The following is a 21,501-nucleotide window of genomic DNA, read 5'->3' as shown; positions in this document are numbered from 1 at the left end:
ATAGTATGTTCTAAGAAAACTATACTTGTTTTACGGCGAGGGGTTAGTAATTTCAAGGTTAAAGGTTTTCTTATAAGCATTGTTTTGTTGACCCACTCAACTTTGTTTTTTGCCCTTCCAGGACCTAGATAGTTGTACTCTTTGTGGCACTCGAGGGATCTCGGTAGTTTTGACATTTCCTTCTGTTTTAGACGTACGAACTTATCACTATTATGTAATAAGTGTACTTTGGTTGTTTTGACTACTCTTCTGTGGTCTCATTGTCTATTACGCTCTAAATAATTGTAGTGGGTTCAACCCACGATTGCACACTCTTTCACTATTTAGTTCTAACTAGTTTTAATTTTATTCACTTTTTGCATCACTTACCCTTATGGTTATGTCACCTCACGGTGATGGCCAGCATGCTTCGACCTTTCCAGGTCGGGGTGTGTCACAAAAAATAAGGGTGAGTGGGCTTAAAAATAAAGCCTTATAAAACCTTTTAGAAAACATAATAACACCCCGTTATAAAACAAGTATAGTTTCCAAATGTAACATACTACATATAGTATGAAAATACTTATTGTAAATAGTAATATCTCGAAATGCAATCATTCACAATATTTTTGTATATAAAACATATAACATCCAATAATCGCAATATCACACATAAACGAACAAATCATATCAAGTGCTCATCGACATACACTGACACATGAGTTCATGCAGAGATTTTCTAACATGAACAGGACTGGGTGTAATAATCGTGTACACTCTAGTACTACAATCACGTGAAGACTGGTGCTATGCGCATCACATACGAGTCCTAATTGTCTTCGCAATCTAGGACACCTACAATGGATCCAAAGTGAGGGTACGGTGCGATGTGAACATCCATGTGAAGACTGGCCCTAGCCCGACCAAGTACTAACACCAATGTAGCACATGATGAGCAGATAACGTAAACATAATCATGCAACGGTAAATCGATAATTCGAGTCGACATAATATTATTCATGGTCATAAATATAACTAAGGCATCCCGTAGGATTTACAATGATCTCATAATTCTCATCATTATGATATTTCTTATAAATGTTAATTTAATTATGGCATCACATAGAAAATGCATTATTAATGTATGAAAACTGAATAAATATATATACTATATAACATAAGAGACCCATTCACAGATACTTGCGAAGTTGTAGTCGTTCAAACTAGTAAATACGGATCGCTGATGCTAATCGTACCTAAGCATAATAGAGACCCATTAGAAAAACTCAATTTAAACATTTGAATTTGGAAAAACAGACGGAGAATTTAGAATCAGCACGTCGATATACACTAAGAAGGGTCATCGGCAAATTTTGTAAAAGGTCAACGGGGAAGTCAACGGTCAACTAAAAAGTCAACTGAGCTGCCCAGGTGGTCAACTACGTTAAAACTTTGAAATTTCACTAAATGGATGCCAAAAACAGACTCGGGCACCAAAATTAGCCTAGAAGGGTTTCGAAGAAAATTTAAAAAAAGTCAACAAAAGTCAACTAACAGTCAACGGTTAACTTTAACGAAATATTCCATCCTCATATGGAATATTCTATTAAAGTTAACGAAATATTCTCGCCAGATTCCAAAATGGGTCCGAGTCGGTTGGTTCGGATCCAGGTTCAGATCTTTTTGTTTGTTTTTTTTTTTTTGGTATTGGGTTAGGTAGACTCGTTTAGGCTTGTGGATTGCATCCGCCGGACCTAGCGAAGAAGAAGGTCAAAATTCGTAGGGGGAAAGCCGAAAAACTTTCAAGAGCCATAACAGGTTCATTGCTCAACCAAAATCAAAGATTTAAAAGTTAAAATGAAGCTAGGGAGATAAGGATTCGAAATTTACCTAAATGGGACTAAGTCGGGGCCAGAGTTGGTCGAAAAACGCCTGCAAAACTCTCGGAATCTCACCAGAAAACTAGGGAAACCTTCCCCAAGCTATCTCTACATCCAATCAACAACAAAACATCTCATAAGCATCCTAATCATACTCCTAAACATGATTACCGAAGATCTTGGGGGTTTTCGAGGCTTACCTTTGCTGGGAACGATGAGAAATCGCCAAAGAAAGTCTTGAACAGTGGCAGTGCCACTGTGCAGGGAAAGAGAACACATGAGGGACCTCTGCCAGGTCTAGGTTCATGATAAGGGTTGTCTGGTGGTGCGTGTGGTGGTTCTGCATTTTGGGAACTCGCTAGAGTATGACAAGTAAGGATGGTGTCGCAGTATACAGATGAGAAGGACGGGAGAAATGAGATAGTTTGAGAGTGCTGAGGGAAGAGAGAGTTCGAGAGAGTGGGGAAAGGGACACGGGACAGGGATGGGAAGAAGGAGAAATGGGTGTGGGCTCCACAGCCACAAAAATCCTACCTAAAATTATTATAATAATTAAATAATTAAAATAGTAATTTTACAAAAATATCTTTCAAATTCGTAGTTCTATAAAATCTTCTTTGTAACTCCGACTTCCATTCCACTTGTGCCCATGCGTTCGTAGCGACGAGTACTACAACAATATGCTAAGAGAATGGTCCATATATGTTACAATATGACGGCCAACGAAAGTCAAAATCCTCGCCTCTATGGGCATTTTAGTCATTTCACACTTTTAATATTAAAACATCATAAAAATCAAGGACGGGTCCTAACATTTAAACATTGCAATGTCATACCTTAATTTATGAATTCGTTGCAATGTCAAACCTCCATTAATTAATCTGTCAAATTGACTATTAAGCGATGACATAGCAAATGCAAGACCCATATTTTGCTAATGTGGTAGTCAAATTGTGCCAATAGTCAAACAACTAATAAAATACTTAATTATTAAAATAATTTTAATTTATTTAAATATTATTATTTTTTAATTAAAAAAATAAAAACCCCAGCCTAGCCTCATCCATCCCTTTCTTCCCTTCACTTTCTCTATCTCGCCATGCCTGAACCCATAACCACCATCACGTCATTCTCTCTCCTTTCCCTTCCGTATTCTCTCTCCATTTCTCCCTTTCACGCTGCAATAGCAGCCTCGTCAACTCTACCATAATCTCCAAGCTCTAAGCTCCTAACCCTAGGCTTCACGAACCTCATCCTCCGCACCCATGCCAAGCTTGACCTCACTTGCCAAGCCAAAGTCGAGTCCTTCTTCGCCATCGAGAAACACCAACTCTTGATCCCCGCAGCAGCCAAAGTCAACGACATTCATGCCAATAACACGTATGTAGCGGATTTCATCACTAACAATCTTCAAATCCAAACCAACATCATTGACGGTGCTTACCGATTAAGAGTTAACAAGCTCTTGTTCCTCGGTTCCTCCTACATTTACCCCAAATTCGCTTCTCAGCCCATTCTTGCTTGGTTGCTTAATTTGGTTTCCTTTTCTTCCTCTAAAGTGTAAATTACATGGCTTTCTTTGATTTTCTTGGCTGAATTTGTTGAAGTTGTTGGAATCTCCTAGCCGTTAGGGTTAGGGTTCCTTATTTTTAGGGTTTAGTTTTAGTCATGCAAATAATCTCTCCTATACTTGAGGGACAAGATTACATTTTCTGTTTCTGACCTAGTCATGCACCATGATTTTAGGCCTTGTAAATCATGGGTTGTTAGTTCCTTTCTTATCTCATTGTAACGCTATTTAATAGCCACAAGTGTTATTCAATTCAGTAAGAATTCTCCCAGTTTTCTAGTGCAATCAGGTCTTACGCTCACAAAAGCTTTCTATTATTTTCTTGGTTCCAACATCTGGTATTAGAGCCCTACCATGGGGCCTGATCAAAGCTTGCAACAAAGTAACTAGCGTGAAGGAACAAAGATATGACTTCTGAAAGCAGCTTCGTGCAACCTGCGATTCCGAGGTTTGATGGACACTATGATCACTTGAGTATGCTAATGGAAAACTAACATGCCCCAATCCCGATATTCCCCAATTACCAAGGTAGGCACGTGCTGGCCGACACCCGAGGGTGACGAAAGCCATTTATTGAATGCAAATGTTGAAAACAATGGATAGATAAGACTTATAAATATAAAAGAATAAAGAATGTGCATTAAGGAACGTGTTCAGAGCGTACAACTAACTAGAACACTAAAAGAAATAATATAAAAATTAAGTTAACAAAAGAGTGGGTCCTACACCGAGAGGACTCGAAGATGCCGATGCGGAAGTGGCTGGACGTTCGGATTTTATGCCTTGATTTTAAGTCCTGAAAGGGGGCGCAAAACAAAGGTGAGTGGACCAAGTTCATATATACAATAATAATAAAACAGTTATCAACGTACTAACCCCCAGGTTTATATAAAGAAAACTACAAGCATAATAAGTGATAGGTTTACTGAAAACCCTAGCATGCCAAAAACATCTCTAAAGATATATCGCTGAAATCAAAACATCAAACGTCTCACAAATCATCTCGTAAGCGCGGTGTACTGCCAGTAAGATCACTGAATAAATATAACTCCCGGCCCTATGTCAGCACCGTGGTCTCTGCACCCGTAGCCAGAGATTACCAACTCCCGGCCCAATGCCTGCTCCGTGTCCCTCAGCCCATTGCTAGGGATTATTTCTCTCGGCCTATCTGCCAACACTAGATCCTCGCCCTAGGCGGCATAGTGTCCACTAGGTACGCACAAATAGTTACGCCTCTCATAAATAACCACTTCATAGTATAAAGTCATCCATTGTCTATACTATAAAGAGGGGTTTCTAAAACATGTTATAGCATCCTATCAGCATCCATCATATAGTCTACCAGTTCATGATTTTTATAGAAAATACGATATATCAAACTATAGCTCAATATAGGCTAATAATTAATTCCTCACCAAAAATGAGACGATAAACAACATATTCCATAAACATGCTTAACATAAAATCAATTCATAAACTCGTAAGGCATGCTATTCATTTATGCAATTAAACTGTAAATCATGTAATTTTAGAAGGGGTCCACTCACAGATACTCCGTAGCAATAGAGTTGTGCGGATAAGGATTACGAATTTCCCCACTAGCAACTTCACCTAAGCACAACAAGGTAATAAATAAATAAAAGGGTTTTCTAAAGGATTTGGGCTTGAATTAAATAAAATAAAAGATTTGGGTTGGATGGTTAGAGCCTAATGGGTTTAGGGTAAAGGGTTTTTGGGTTAAAAAGGATTAGGGTGCAAAGGTGGTTTGGGCCACACAACCAACACACACATACACTACACAAACACACACACATGCACGACATGCACACCCACACATACACATACACACTACACGATGCACGCACACACACACAAACATACTACACAACATGTTGGAAATGTGCCCTAAAACCAATCATATGATGATACTTTACGGACATTTCACATGTTAAACTAATCTAGTTTAATATCAAGGGCATAGATTATTGTTTTAAGCCGTCTCATATAAATGTTATATGCTTAAACAATGAGTCCAAGGAATATGTAATTAGGAGAATGTAATTTAAAGAAGTTAGATTCATGAGACCATTCTCTTTCGTATTCATATCCTAAACGTTCCTGATCATAGGATTGCCAATTGGGCATTGACAGTCCGTTAAGATCAGTATGTGCTATGTATTCTCTTAGTGAGAGTGACTGGTCTCGAGTCATTGGTGTGACTGACACCAAGATAAGTACGTAGGTGCTCAATAAGGAATGAGTTCACTGAACACGATCAACGAAGAGTTCTCATACTCATGTCACATGAGAACTCATGGTTGGGATAATGCAAAGTAGTCATTTGACCTGAGGCATCATAGTTGTCTTGTGGTTAGGTCCTTGATCTTTGATTATGTCAAAGTCACTCCATTCGCGGGTGTCCACGACATAGTTGGGGTTAAGCCACTTAGCCATGGAGGCAAGTGAATGCGCAACAAGGGATCTCTAACCTTCAAACCGTTTGAGGGAGAATACTCTATGATATGATTAAGAATCTCTGGCCAGAGTATGAATGAGATTTAGGAAGTCGTTCCAAATCACATTCAAAGTAATCATATAAGTAAATGAATCACATTGGATAGTAGACATGAATAAACTATCAAACCAAACAATGTGATCAAGAGTATTGTATTAGAGAAAGACCATATTGCATTGTAATCCTAAACTGAATAGGTTCTCCACCTCTTCTGATTAGCTTGGGTAGCCATGACATACTGCTAGGTGTCACTCATGGTTTGTGTTAGCCCTAAAGGCGAGTAATCACTAAAGGGAGAATTGAAAGTAAGTTTCAATTCACAATCGATCGTTAAGAGTAACAATCGCCCACTGCCTCGCTAAAAGGAACCTAATGGATCGTACACCTTGTAAGGTAAAGATTGAAGAAACAACGGAGACGAGTAAGGATAATTAAATGGTTTAATTATTTATTCATGGCTAGGATTAATTAATATGTTAATTAATCAAACGAATAAGTTTGTTATAGACCTAGGGTTAGTTTTAGGCCGCAAGGCCCAATGGGATTTGAATGTCAAGCCCATTAACTCAAGTTGTATGACAACTTGAATAAACAAAGGGCTTGAAAGCCCAATAAACCCTTAAGGCCGACCATTTAGAGGAGGGTAGTGAACTTGCTTTAATTACAAGTTTGCCACTCCAATGAAGGAAGGTATAAATATGACTTTATAGCCAAAATTCATTTAGGGTTTTCTTTTGGGGAAAGGATGAGAACACAAGCTCTCTTTTCTCTCTAAAGAGGCCGGCCACCCTAGAGGAAAATAGTTAGCAATCTTACTTCCTCTAGGTCACTCATTTCTTCTTAAAATCTTACCTTGGTGTGGAGACTTAGAGGTTCTCAATTTTGAGAACTTGGAGAAACCTATTCTTCCATCCAAATCTATGGATCTAAGAAGCAAGGAATGAAGGCCCAATCTCTTGGGTGATAATCCTTTGCTTTTGCAAAGAGGAATCTACAAAGGTATAAATTTCTCAACTCACTTTCTTTTTAGTTGAGTCTTGGTTCACCTAACTACTAGGCTTTGAATTTCATGGGTAATGTTTTGTTTTGAGTTCATGCAAGCATGATTCTGCCTTTAATTTTTAATTGCATGCTATAGATGTTGCTCAAATGAACATGTTTTTCACAAAATTACCTTCACAACACACATACACATACGCACTACACAATGCACGCACACACACACAAACATACTACACAACCCACACAGCCCATACACACCCATAAAAGGCTCAGCCCGCAAGCCTAGTAACCAAAAGCCGGGCTTAAGCCCTAGGCTTTTAAAAAGAGAATTGGGCTTTAAGCCCTTTTTCTAAAAAGGAGCAGTCCAAGGCCCTTTGGGTCTCTAAAATAAGTAATGAAATTTAAAATAAAATGGGCTGGACTTTTGGATTTAATACACGGGCCCAAGGCCCTAAAGTATTTGGGTTTTTAAAAAAAAAAAGAAAAACAACTAAAAATAAAAAGTGAACGGGCCAGAGTATTAGGCTAGTTTTAAAACGGGCTAAAGCCCCGTGGGGATTTGGGTGGCCTGAATGGCCTACGTGCTGCTCGGAGGAGAAAGCCTAAGCTACTACAGCTCCGGCCGACGACTTTCTAGCAAACTAGGGTTCAAACATACACCAAAATGAAGAGGGGAGAGAGTAAAGTATTTCTATACCCTTTTTTCTCCGTGAAACGGTCGTGAGTGCTCGGAAAAAGCTCAAGAAAGTCACGGCTCGCCGGAAAGCTTAGGTGTGATTTCTCAAGGGATGTTTCCGCCTCAACCTTGAGGAAAATAATGTAAAAATCATCACATCATAACCACCAACGACAAAGAGGTTTTAAAAAGGGAGATCTAGGCCTCACCTAACCGGAAAATAGGAGAAAGTCGCCGGAGATCTTATCCTTTGTTCTTGGCCGATCTCGCTGCAACGAGAAAGAGAAGCCCGAGTGAGGATGATGATGATCAAGATCTTGAACTGGGAATGCAGCTGTAGATGTGGTTGGAGAGTCGCTACACAGGAGAGGAAAGAGAGATGGGAGAGAAAGAGATGAGGGAGTTCAGGGAGAAGAGACCAGAGAGAAAGAATGAGTGCCACATGGTACACGGACAAGAGGGAACTGGGGACAACAAAACAGGGGTGAGCCCTTTGGGCACACCATTTAAGACATAAAAACAATTTTAAAAGTAAGATAAACTCAAACTTAGTGAAAATACAATTTAAATTAGGGGTGGGTGTAACAAAAACTTTCTACGTTCCAAAGAGTATTGGAACTTGGTGGAGACGGGAATCACTGCAGCAGCAAAAGGAGTTGATTCAAGCGAAGCATAGAAGAAAGTGATTGAAGATCAGAAGTTGAAAGACTTGAAGTGCAAAAACTACTTGTTTCAAGCCATTGATTGTTCCATCTTGGAGGCAATATTGAAGAAGGACACTACGAAGGACATCTGGGATTCTTTGAAGCAGAAATATCATGGAACAACACATGTAAAACGTGCCCAATTGCAGGCTATTTGAAAACAAATTAAAGTGCTACACATGAAAGCCGGAGAATCGGTCAAGGACTATTTTGGAAGAACTCTCATCATTGCTAATAAGATGAGGATTCATGGAGAGCACATGGAGGATGTGGTGATCATTGAGAAGATCTTAAGGTCTATGATTCTGAAATATGACTACGTTGTATGTTCTATTGAGGAATCAAATGACTTGGATACTTTGTCCATCGATGAGCTTCAAAGTAGTCTTTTGGTGAATGAACAAAGAATTAGTCGCCATGTTGTAGTAGAAGAACAAGTGCTGCAAGTCACTTCAGGAGCCCAACAAGGAAGACGAGGTGGAGGTCAAAGTACCTATCGTGGAAGAAGAAGAGGAAGGGGCCGATTTGGGTTTCACAAATCAACCCTAGAGTGTTATAATTGTCATGAGCTCGGGCATTTTCAGTGGGAGTGCCTAAAGAAAGCAATGGATTAGAAGGAAAACTATGCAAAGACAAAAGAAGAGATGCTGTTAATGGCGCATGTTGATTTTAAGGAAGCTGAAACTGAGCACATTTGGTTCCTTGAGCACATTCAGTTTAAGGGAGGATGTTGAAGTTGTTGGAATCTCCTAGCCGTTAGGGTTAGGGTTCCTTATTTTTAGGGTTTAGTTTTAGTCATGCAAATAATCTTTCCTATACTTGAGGGACAAGATTATATTTTCTGTTTCTGACCTAGTCATGCACCACGATCTTAGGCCTTGTAAATCGTGGGTTGTTATTTCCTTTCTTATCTCATTGTAAGGCTATTTAATAGCCACAAGTTCAATTCAATAAGAATTCTCCCAGTTTTCTAGTGCAGTCAGGTCTTACGTTAACAAAAGCTTTATGCTATTTTCTTGGTCCAACATATTTTGGTTTTTGCTATGTTTTCTATGTTGCCATTTACAATTGAGAAATTGGATCTGATTACTTTTGCAGAAATGGTTTTGCAGTTGTGAAGTTGGGTCTTAAATATTTGAGGAATTTGTTATTTAATTTTTGCCTTTTACTCTATGAGTTTGCACATCTCTTCCTAAAGCGGAGCTGATGAGGCCGTTGTTGCAGAGTGAAAGGGAGAAAGATAGAGAGGATACGGGAGGAAAGGGGAGATAGAGAGGGGTGGGATGGTGGTTCTAGGTTCAGGCGTGGCAAGAGAGAAGTGGGGAAGGAATGAGATGGTGGGGTGAGGCTGGGTTTTTATTTATTTTTTATTTTTTTAAATAATATTTTATATTAAATGTTTTTATTAGTTGTTCGACCATTGGCAAAGTTAAGTTAGCAAAATATGGGCCCTGCATTTGCCACGTCATCACTTAACAGTCAATTTGACAGATTAATTAATACAGGTATGAGATTGTGCTACGACCAATAGTTGTGGTAATTTTATGTAATTTACCTTAAAAGATATAAGGACATGTATAGTTTTTCTCGATGTCCCATTGTATGATTAACATATAATATCATTATGGCTGAGTAAAACTTATATGAAATAAATTTACTGTTGGATGGCATCTCAATTGAATAATATCATGTCATTTGAAAAAAAACTTAAATGTGATATATGACATTATTGAACTGAAAGGATGCAGTGACGATAAACTCATTTTATATAAATAATTTTGATACCCGTGTTAAGTTCTCGTATTGTGTCGTGGAGTGGAGTGGAATGGAATGGTTTGTTCAATCTCGATGGTTGAAGATAAGAGTGCCAAATCAGTCGAAGAGCCGTTTCGGGACCGATACTTATTTGATTACTTTGTCCCCACTACCCACCTATGATGCTCGGCTTAAATCCAAAAAGGGATCAACACCCATCTTACAACTCATATCCGATGTCTCTCTTTCATCATGTATGATGTCTCTTTCCCCACTACTCACCTATACGTGTTACTTAAAATCACTTAAAACTACGGTTTATTAGTATTGTTTTTTATTTTTAAGTGAGAAATCTTAAATTCGAATCTTATTAACAACGAGTTTAAAACCAATTTACTTCCCGTCTTTAGTGTAAATATATAGTTGTATATAAAATAAAATAAAATAATTTTATTTTTAATAAATGATATTATTTACACTAAGAGGGTGGCGGAGTGGGCTAAGTCTTATGATAAGCTAGCAATAATGTAGTCCAAATTCGCATTTCGTGAAAATTGAAACTTCTCACTTACAAGTGAAGAAGAATACCATTAGACCGTAATATTAAGTGGCATAAAAATATTAGAATTAGCAACTAAATAATTATGTAATAAAACATTGGTGCATGTTTAATACCTTGAGTGGAGAATTTTTTTCTAATTGCGAGACATGTAAAACGTGTACTGTATGTTTCATCTTTAACCTGTGAGTGATGAAATTGTGTACCTGCCACAATAGTTCCATGATAATTCAGTTATTTTTCCCGAATGACGAGAAGTTTGCGTTGTTAGAATAATTTCGATTAATATGAGATTGTACGTATCACCTCTATTCGATTCAATAGGCGGTCGGTACAACAATGTAGTCTACAGCTCCATTACAAACAAAAGGTATTGGATTAAGTGGGATATTGCTGTTGTAGCGTGGCCCCTACACATAATTGACCGACAATTTCACATGAAACCAGGTAAAAAAAATATATGATATTTTCTTCACAAGGAATGTATTTGTTTCACCCTCTGAATTGCCTGCCTAACCCTGGTTGATGGCTCTTCATGCAAGAAGGCGGGGTTGTCAAACTCGGACGCCAAACTCGGTTCTCCAAGAAAGGCTCGGAATGAATCAGCCACTGAATATGAAAGCGACTCGAGGTTGTACCCTCCTTCCAAGAAAAACACGCATCGACCCCCACATACATCTTTTGCAAGTTGTTGAATATTGGATGCCAGCATGTAGTATGTTCCCGTCGTGAACTGCAGACTAGCTAGTGGATCCAATACATGAGCATCGTACCTAAAACAATTCCAGATACGATATGCATATAATGAGATGTCCATTCTAGAGTTTTTTAGAGTAATAAAAATGAATTCAATTGTGAAATCAATTGAGGCTTTGCGCATAACGTGATTTTCCCGGAACGTACACTCACCCGGCAGAGACAAGAATGATATCTGGCTTAAACCTCTGAGCACATGGTACAATTATTTCATCAAAGATAGCTCTCATGGCAGCATCACCTGAGCCTCCAGGTAGAGGAAGATTTAGTGTTGTTCCTTCCCCATCGCCATGACCTACCTCGTCAAACTTACCAGTTCCAGGGTAGCTTCCATCCTGAATCAACAAATAAACAAAGGAATAAATCTGTATTTCTCCAATGAACATCTAAAATTCACATTAATTCCAAGTGGCAATAAATAAATTCAAGGAAACAGATCTAATATTAGAACACCAAATAACGGTTGGCTCACATCCTAAGTTTCTAACAGCTTAAACTTTTCAGAGTAATGGTAAACCAGCAAACTCTACATGGTATCGGAGCAGGAGACCATTAGTTCAAATTCCTGCACTAGAAAAACCTCCTAATATAAGTTGAACTTCACATGTTAGAGGCTACTTGTGAAGAAGGACCAAGTGTGAGTGTTGATGTAAACAATTTCTGGCTGCAACCTAACAGCTATTACTTGGTCTTCCAATATTAACAATTTCAGATTTTTTTTTTTCTACTAAGAAACCATTGGGTACACAGTGGCTTCTTGTAAGAAAGTTTTTGTTTCTTCTCCCTCATTCTAACTTCCATAGCATTTAATCTGTAATGAAGTTGCTGCTGCAATATGGTCTTTGGTTCTGGTTCTGTCATTATTGCCACTGGTCATTCTTTTTATGCTTATGTTGTCGTTCTGCGTGGTATGCCTGAGTACCTTATTTTCTTTTTTGGCGAATAAAGATTCTGATTCAATACAAGAAAACAACTTCAAGCCGCATCATGCGGTCTCAGGGTAACTACTCCTTAATTCGCAAAACATATGTATGAGATTGGCACCAAACAAATTGACATTTAATTCTCTGAGCTCGCCCTGCACTTCAGCAAGCACCTTTTTGAGATTAGATACCCGATTCTCCATGATTTTCCTCGAGCCAATTGAGTCATACACGAGGAAGGATTAAGCTGGGTTGAATGCACTGGCTCGATACCAATGATAGAACCCTAACCTCACGTCTTACTCAATGTATAGCAAAGCAATGTACTACTAGAACAACCAATCTTTTCAACAACTTCTTCCTTACAATTCTTCTTTATATAGCACTAAGCTTCCGTGGCCGTCAAGCTAACCGCCAACAACCCTAACTACTTACTATATTTCCCGCCCATTATTAGTTATAACAACTAACTAATTGAGCTGAGTCACTAGCCCAGTCAGCAACCTATCAAGATGAGCATAACAAGTTTGACCCAAAAAAGAGATGAACATAACAAGAATACATGACTAGATATGAAGACAAAAATGCATCAAAGTAGTACAAACCGAATCCTTACTTGGTGAGTTGACAGGAAAAAAATATCTGGATCCTCATAGAAAGCATCGTTTGTCCCATTCCCATGATGGACATCAAAATCGATGATAAAGACACGCTTTAAGCCATGCACGCGCTGAGCATAACGAGCTGCAATTGCAATATTTCCAAAAACACAAAACCCCATTGGACCCTTTGGAATAGCATGGTGTCCGGGAGGTCTTATCAAAGCAAAACCTATAGGTGGACTCTTGCTGATCTTTGATTGTGCGACCTGAGATATGAAATAGGATGTAGTGTAAGATGGTACTTGTCACATCCCGGCCCGGGCCCCCACCACATCCCGGGCTCAACTCCACAGTAGTACGATTTTGTCCGTTTTGGGCCCCGGCCATGCCCTTACGGTTTTGTTTCTGGGAACTCACGCGAGCAGAACTTCCCAGTGGGTCATCCATCCTGGGTCATCCATCCTGGGAATGCTCTAGCCCCTTTCTCGCTTAACTTCGGAGTTACTACGGAACCCAAAGCCAGTGAGCTCCCAAAAGGCTTTGTGCTAGGTAGAGATGAGAATATACATATAAGGCTTACATGATCGACTCCCCTGGGCGATGTGGGATCTTATACTAATAAAAACCTTTATTTTCTCTCAAAGAAGGGGAGAATCAATTGAATATAAATGCAAATGTATTGCCTATACACTTCAGCACACATACTTAACATATATTACCAAGACACTGATTGAGGAATCACCACTGAATCGATTAAGGAAATTCCTGCTCCAGCTGCAACAAGGGACTCCTGGAACGTCTACATTATTAACAGGACAGTTGGATAAGCAAAATGGTAAACAGATGGGTTGCTTGGTATTCAACCGATAAATACAGTTCGTTAAATTTCCACGAGCTTGGAGAGAAATGAAAACTATTGAAATGTCCAACGCAACACTTACATCAACAGTTGCATATGTTGGTCCAGAACCTTCAATAAAAATAATTCCCTGTTGTGAGGCTTCATCCATAGCCTGTAAGTTGGCAGAAGGAAGAGGTCAAGTTCGGGTTAGAGAAAGAGAACAATAAGATGACAAATAAAAAAGGGGTACCATCAGAGTTGTCCATTCTAAGAAAATCCTCAACAACTAAGGCCCCTAGTCAATGTTAAAAAGGCAAAGGCAAAGCCAAAGCCAAAGCCAAGGCGTTTATGGATAGCCACGAGGCATGAGGCGATAGCCTCACAGTACCTAAAATATATATATATATAATATAATACTTTGTAAAACAATCAAGTAAGCATGCCAAGCAATCAAATATTTGACTATTATTATTATTATTATTATTATTATTATTATTCTATTTCACATCATAAAGTAACAATAAACTAATAAAAACTAAGTTAGAAACATAAAATTAGCATGACTTTTATAAAAACCCTGCCCAAAACGACGAATAAAATATCAAACGCCCAGGTGGCGCCTCGACGACGCCTCAAGCACCTAGGCGCGCCTCCAAATGCCTAGGCTAGTCTATAGCCCACTCCCACTTGGTAGATGCTGTTTTCTTGATAGCCCCACAATGCTAATTTTTTAATACATTGCACCTAGTAGACAAAAGGTCTTTGTATCCCTCCATAATATTACGATGGAAAAAGCCCTATATTATTAGCAAGTGAGCGCAGCCCTGTTTTTTTATTTTTTTTTAACCAATCAAGTTTCTCGCTTGTTAGTCTTGCCCCTACCTGTATTTATGGGATATTTGATGAAGCACAGGTTTGGAACCCTATACAAGGGCTTTTGTCCAATCTCTACAGGTGGGGACATCAGCAAACAAAACAAAATAAGTTCCAGTGCCAATAGATTTCCAGTACTGTCAATGTGGTATATTCACTTATAGAAAAGAAAGAGAAAATACCATATGCAAGGAAAGGTTGAGATAAGCAAAGACCTAAAATAAGGGATGCAATCCAGCCTCCACAAAATTTTCTAGTACAACTGAATAAGGAGTCTCTTTTGCAATGTAAGGCTTGCATGATTTTAGCAATACTAAGTTCTATACACTAACTTAGAAGCAATGTTTTAAAAGGCTCGCCTCAGGACGCGTCTAGGCGCCCTGTGAGGCTGGGCTTGAGGGTTGCCGCCTCTGTTTAGAGGGAGTGGGCGGAAGGCACCGGAAGGAATGCCTCAGGGGATTTTTTTTTTATTTTATTTTATTTTTATTTTTTTAAAACTCCCAAACCCAAATTTTGGGTAGGGTTTTAACTATACCTCATACCTCTTCCTTGCACCATCATCTCTCTGCCTTGTTTTCTGGTTTTTATTTTTTATATAATGGATGTGTGTGCCATTTGCGTGCATTGTTATATGTGTGCTCATTGTGTTTTTCATCCTCTATTATATATATATATATATATATATAAAATATATATATATAATATATATGTATATATATGCGTGTATATGTATTTCTAATATATGTGTGTGCTCAGGGTAATTATTGATTAATAATCTTTTTTAATATAATATGTGTACGCTCAGTGTATATATTAAAAAATTTAGGTCCTGTGAGGCTTCTCCTCACATCTAGGCTGGGCTATCCCTCGGACGTCTTGCCCACGCCTCACGCTTTTAATACATTGCTTAGAAGAATATAAGTTTTTACTGCTCCTCGATCATCTGAATGCATTCACTCAACACGCAAGCATGGTATTTAACAAAAAGAATGTCAAGTACAGCGCACTTCAACTTCAAGGACAAAACGAGCAATTACATAATAGAACAAGAAACATCTCCGTCAATTGCAAAATGTCAAGGAGCATGTTGGTGAATTAAATTCTTAAAATTTCAAGATGAAAGATGAAATTAATCTTTGCATTAACACCGTCCCCCTCCTCAAAGAAACACTAGCAACAGTAAACAAAAAAATTCTATCCATAATTCGGTCAGATTTCAGGCACATAATACAATCCAAGAGAGGGACAAATAAGGTGGGGTGGTGAAAAGGAGGGGGTAAAAAAATAGTGTATTAGAAAAATAAAACTGCAATGGGTAATTTAAAGATACCTTCTCCAGGCCTGATACATAAGCTCTTGTATGAACACTTGCTATGTCATCCAATGATGCTGACTTGAAAGTTTCAAGTTCAATAACATTTGAGCCACGAAACTGAGGTATGAAACAATATAGGATTTAAAAAGATCGGAATTTCAAATGCTTTATTTTTAATTAAGAAAATAGAACTTGAATCATAGGCATAAGGAACTCATTCATAGAGATACGCACATGGCCTAAGCCAATTCCTTCTTTATCTATCCATTGTGATAGTCAAGCAACTCTATCAGGAACTTAATTCCAAATCTACAATAAAAGTCAAGCAATATTGAATTGGCAAATAGCTATGTGAGGCAAATGATTATTGGTGGGTATTATTACCAAATGATATCATGAGTCATGTCAAAAAGTAGTAGATATGTTAACCAAAGGACTTGCAAGGGATTTGGTGTTGGAAATCAAAGGGGATAAGACTATAGCCATTTCCAATGATCACCAATGGTGGCACTTATCAGTTGAAACATCAATCAAATCCAGAGTAAAGCACATCATATGTACTGATTGGAAGAAGTATAAAAGGTTAATATTATCTCCATCCTAAGGTAAAAGTTCTTGGTACCTATAATGAACCGAGGAGGCTGAGTTATGGCTGTTAATAGGCATGTTTATAGGGGTAGTTCATGCCACCTATATGAGTTTAGGGAAGTAATGCCACTCCCAATCATCTGGGCTTGTCTTCTTTTCGGCATGAAGAAAATATGATATAGACGCAAGGCCCATGAACTGTCGGCTAATTGAACACCCATAAAAGAAAACGCTAGTCTGTGACTATGTTTAATTAGTTATCTAGGGCCACAAGATCAACGCATAGCTATTTCTCCAAGTTTTCGACTCAAACCCTGGTTTATTAGTTTAAGGTATACAGTCTCTGTTTTGAGCTTAGGCATTAGAGGTAATCTCTATTGTACTTTTTACACATTTTTTTATTCTAGTCTGAGCAGGGCTCATTTCATTAGTAAAGAAAACTATCGACCAAGGCTTAGGGTTTAAGGTCTAGCTTGTGAGCAGACTGATTGACGTTGACAAATAAACAAGCAACTGCTCGAGTGGCTGCTTAATCAGCTCAAGTGCATTGACGTCTGCACTTCTGAACCTTATAGGAAATCCAATTACAATGATAAGGAGATGGCCACTGATAGGAACATATTTATGCGACTTAGTTAGCTTGTTCTTATGCAATTATGTTGTTATTTCATAGTTAATTTAGTATTTCAAGCCATTTTCGTGTGTTTGTAGGTCCAAAGGGTTAAAGTGGCAAAGAAGTGCATTTTGGAGTCTTTTGGAGCAGATTTGGGCAAGGAATGGATAGCTTATGCTTGGAGCAAGGTGGATGGACGAAATTGAAGATCAAAGGAGGCTAGGAATGAATAATGAGATGAAAGAAATGAAGAAATGAAAATGAAGAACAATGAGTTCAAAATTGGAAGCCAAAGTTTCTAAAGTTGGAAGTTTCTATTCTTGGAGATTTCCATTTGTGAAGGTTTCCATCTTTGGCTCTACACTTTCCTAATCCTAATTTACCTATGTTCCAGCTGCAAGGAGGCTTCCTAAATATTTTAGGACACTAAATAAATGCTTCTAGAAGACCTAGACCTATCCCTAATCTTTGCCGCACCCACCTTCCTATTTTCCTACTTTACCTTCCTTGTTTCCCTTTCTTGTTTTCCTAGTTCCTGCAATTAAACACATTCCTGTTTTTGTCCAATGCCTTGCCGTGCAAGGGGATTGTTTTCTTCCCTATTTTGTGTCCCAAATCTCCTTTCCCTTTCTCCCTTATCCTATGCCGCACCTTATATCCTTTCTTGCCTATTTTCTGACCCGAAACACATTCCTAAAATTTGTCCTACAAATTCTGCCGAATTTCCCTTTCCTATTCTCTTTAATTCCTGCACCTTTCTTGCCTATTTTCCATTGATTTTTGACTTTTAATTATAGGACAAGATAGCTAAGTTATTTCTTTCCCTAAAACACATCAAAACCGTGCCTTACCCTCTCCTATATATATATGTTATTGCCGCACCATTCTAAAAAAATGACTCCACCCTTCACCATAACCAACCTATATCCATCCACCACCACAAATCACCACAAAAACCTTCACCCATCCCTTGTGCCGCAGCAAAGAAGAAGGAAGGAGACCCTTGGACGTTCTTGCCATTCAAGTTGGATTGCTGGAGCGTTTTGAGGTGTTTTCATTCTTTGTTTTCAATGTCTAAATTTATGTATCTTTGTTTTGCATTTATGAGGAACTAAGCCCTTCTTGGCTAGGGGGCTATTCAATACCATGATTATACTTGCATTATGAATTGATTACCTTCAGTTGTTATTTCATAAGTTGTGAATTCAATTTGCTTAACCGTTTGATTGATAACTTATTCTTGTATGTTTATTAAGAGTGCACACTTAGTTTTCATGCAAGGATTTAAAGCTAAAATATAAGGGAGTTTCACCTAATAGTTACAAACTTATATTTGCAAGTAGTGGAGGTCGCTTATAAACGATCGCGTTAAGTGAATTCTTGGCAAAAGTTTCATGCTTTTCATAGTTACAATTGCCTTGTCAATGCTTATAGTTTTCATGAAACTTAATGATCTTTGATTGTACCTTTATTGTGCTTTTCACATAAGGGACTTTTAGAGAATGTTTTGAGTTGTTGTATGTGCATTCCCATCCAATTCAATAACTTAAGGAAAACTTGAAGGTTAAAAAAGTGCTGTCACAGTTAACCTAGGGCATTGAGGTTCATGGTTTATTGAAAGAAGCAATTGGAAATCAAATTTGAATGTAAGTGTGTCATGTGTGGAGAAGAACCCCCTAGTTAACCCATCACCCATCAATTCACCTAAATTTGTCTAAGAATCTGTTTAAATTGTTTTTGTTTTGCTTTACTTATTTTCGTCCAAAACCAACCCCCACTTTACTTTATTGAGTCATATTAATTAGAACTTGTTTATTTTTGTGTTTCTAAGTCAGTTTAGAGTAGATTAGCAATCCCTCCTAATCCCCGGTGCAGAACGATCCCTACTTATCCATACTACAATTGTCAACAAGAGGGTTTAATTTGTGTGTTAAGTTAATTTTTGCATCAGCCACCAAGCATTCGTACCATAGTTTATCAAACTTTCTTATAGAGAACTGTAAGATATTCCGTGATTCGGCTTGTCAAACTAATGTTGATAAATAAACAGTCAATTATTCAAGTCACAGTGAAAAATGGCACAAAAATGACATAAAAATAGTGTATAGCGACTCACCTTAGGCGAGAGCTCCAACTTTTCAAGAGCATTCACTATTGCAGGAACTCTAAAATGAGATTCTGGATGAGCCTCCTGTTACGGTAATAAATTCAAAAAACAATTGGAGTTGTCGAGGAATATACAGTGACATGAAAGAAAGATACGAGCATAGAAACGTTACAACCATCAATGAAAGAGAAAAATATCAAGGAAAACTTTTTTATAATTTGGAGAGCTAATCAACCAACGGACTAATGGTTGGGATGGGAACAAAAAAATTCTGGTTAGAGAATCTACTTCCGCTAAACAGTTAAAAGCATCCAAATGTGGAAATACTAATGCAACACGAGACTAGTAGAAGTCTAGGGTCTCCATACAGTTTATCACCAACTAACATCATTCTAATGCGAATCTGTAGGGAAAAAAAGGGCATCCTCTTTAGAAGTTCTCTATATATGTAGGTAGGTATTAATGCATGTATCTCTGTATAGACTTATAAATGTACGAAACATGCTGCCATGTGCAACTAAACTAAAGGTTTTAGATTGAGTTGAACTCCATCTACAAGCGTTGTTGTGTGCCGCAAAATATAACTTGGAAGGAACATAATGCAATGCTAGCAAGTGTAAGAAAAACAAGAAGAGTTCTAAAGAAATGAACTAAAACAGCAAAACTGACCAGCTGAGTGGTACCTTATTATGGCCCATGGCAGGAGCTACAGCATAAATCACACGTGCATCACTTAATTTCTTATTAACAGGTATAAAGGGATCCTCCCCTGTACCATTCGAACAAGAAATAGGAGTTTCTGCTTTTTCAGAGAAACATCTCCTTCGTCGCCAACTCTTATTCAAAATTCTGTCTCTCACAAATTTTGCATCCAAGTCAAATCTACTATGGCTCTTCCACTTGCACAAATGCTTTCGTACCAAAAACAACGCATTCCCTAAGACAGTAGCAATCACAACTATCAGACTAAATACCACAGTACACATTTCGTGTAAGACAGCACAAGAGTGGCTTTCCCATTATTTAGAAGAATAATATATAATATACAAGGAAATGTAGGGGCCTATTGGTCGAACAGATACAAGCTCCTATTTAGCTTGTTATAAACTAGCTGGCCAGGCTCAAGCTCAAGTCTTGCACAAACTGTTTCATAAGCCCAACCGAACCATGATACACAATTCGATTGCCAGTTCAAAGCACAATCTGGACTAAATTTCACTCCATTCCAATGTAACACACAATATCAGTTCAAATTTATAAAACTTAATGAGATCTAGCAGTCCTGTGATTAACTATCATGTCCTGCACGTATCTCTTAACTACGACAGAGTGTAAAACGGTACAAAAGAGTTTCTGAAGCCTTCTTCCCATAAGAAAAATTATACCATTTACCTCATTTGACATTACAAAAGCATGCCACGGTTTGATTTATGTTAAATCCCCTAATTATCTCCATCGTCACCAGTCACCCTCTATCGGGCCTTGTTTACATAGTTGATTATTATTCGTAGCATGGGTAATTCCATTGGTTATTATTTCTCGTCATTTCCTATCATGCATCTTCTAGTTTCATGTATCTTGTATAAATATTAAGCTTTGCCCATGTGAATAAACACTAAATTTCGATGAACTATTCTCGATTATAACTTAGCATCCGTAGAATTAACAATATAATCAATGTTCCAACACAAAAAATTGTTCTGTTCCCCATTTGGAACTCGACTTAAGAATTAATAATTCCACAAATATAACTTGACCGTAGAAACACATGTAGTCAAGCTTTTCATTTGGTGTGGGAATTACAGACTAAACTAATGAAAAAATTAATACAACAACCCAATTTCGTTGCTACTCATTACAGAGAAATACACATCAATGCAACCAAACCAAAAATTAAGCAGCGTTAACCGTCACTGATGACATCAATTAATTCAACAGAGATTATCAGAAACCGACCGGAAAATGGTTACAAATTCAAAGAATTTAGAGTTATCTGAGCAGAGAAGCTATAGATTATGTTGCTTCCCGACTCTGTGTGTCTGTGTGTGTGTGTGGGCGCCTATGAGAGAGAGAGGCGAGGGAGAGAGAGAGAGGAGTACTACCAGTGGGTGATGACGAAATTGGGAATGAAAGGAGTTCCATTGCGATTAGCAATTGCCAAAAAAATCCGTATACTTAGAAATTATAAACATACTAAAACTCAACACAAAAGTTACTGTTCATTAACAGTGTACTTCCCTTTT

At 38.0% G+C, this 21,501-nt stretch overlaps 1 protein-coding gene across 4 annotated transcripts; it reads right to left on the bottom strand.

Moving 5' to 3' along the window:
• Positions 1-10,898: 10,898 nt before the first annotated feature.
• LOC126617724 (histone deacetylase 14, chloroplastic) lies at positions 10,899-21,489 on the bottom strand. 4 transcript variants are annotated; one of them, XM_050285768.1, is made up of 9 exons: positions 21,358-21,488; positions 19,942-20,195; positions 19,268-19,342; positions 15,966-16,067; positions 13,863-13,934; positions 13,664-13,720; positions 12,936-13,187; positions 11,550-11,731; positions 10,899-11,413 (listed from the first exon to the last, which is right to left on the bottom strand). In XM_050285768.1, the coding sequence occupies exons 1-9, from the start codon at positions 21,398-21,400 to the stop codon at positions 11,113-11,115; spliced, it is 1,338 nt and encodes a 445-aa protein (XP_050141725.1). In that variant the 5' UTR covers positions 21,401-21,488; the 3' UTR covers positions 10,899-11,112. The 4 variants fall into 4 exon arrangements, with proteins under 4 accessions (XP_050141725.1, XP_050141733.1, XP_050141746.1 ...); XM_050285776.1 differs by having other exon boundaries at positions 21,361-21,462; XM_050285789.1 differs by lacking the exon at positions 12,936-13,187 and having other exon boundaries at positions 21,358-21,489.
• Between the last annotated feature and the right edge of the window lie 12 nt (positions 21,490-21,501).

This window comes from Malus sylvestris, chromosome 1 (genome assembly GCF_916048215.2).
Source record: "Malus sylvestris chromosome 1, drMalSylv7.2, whole genome shotgun sequence".
Lineage (NCBI taxonomy): Eukaryota > Viridiplantae > Streptophyta > Magnoliopsida > Rosales > Rosaceae > Malus > Malus sylvestris.
The sequence above is the reverse complement of the archived record's forward strand: the minus strand, read 5'-3'. Positions and strand labels throughout refer to the sequence as shown.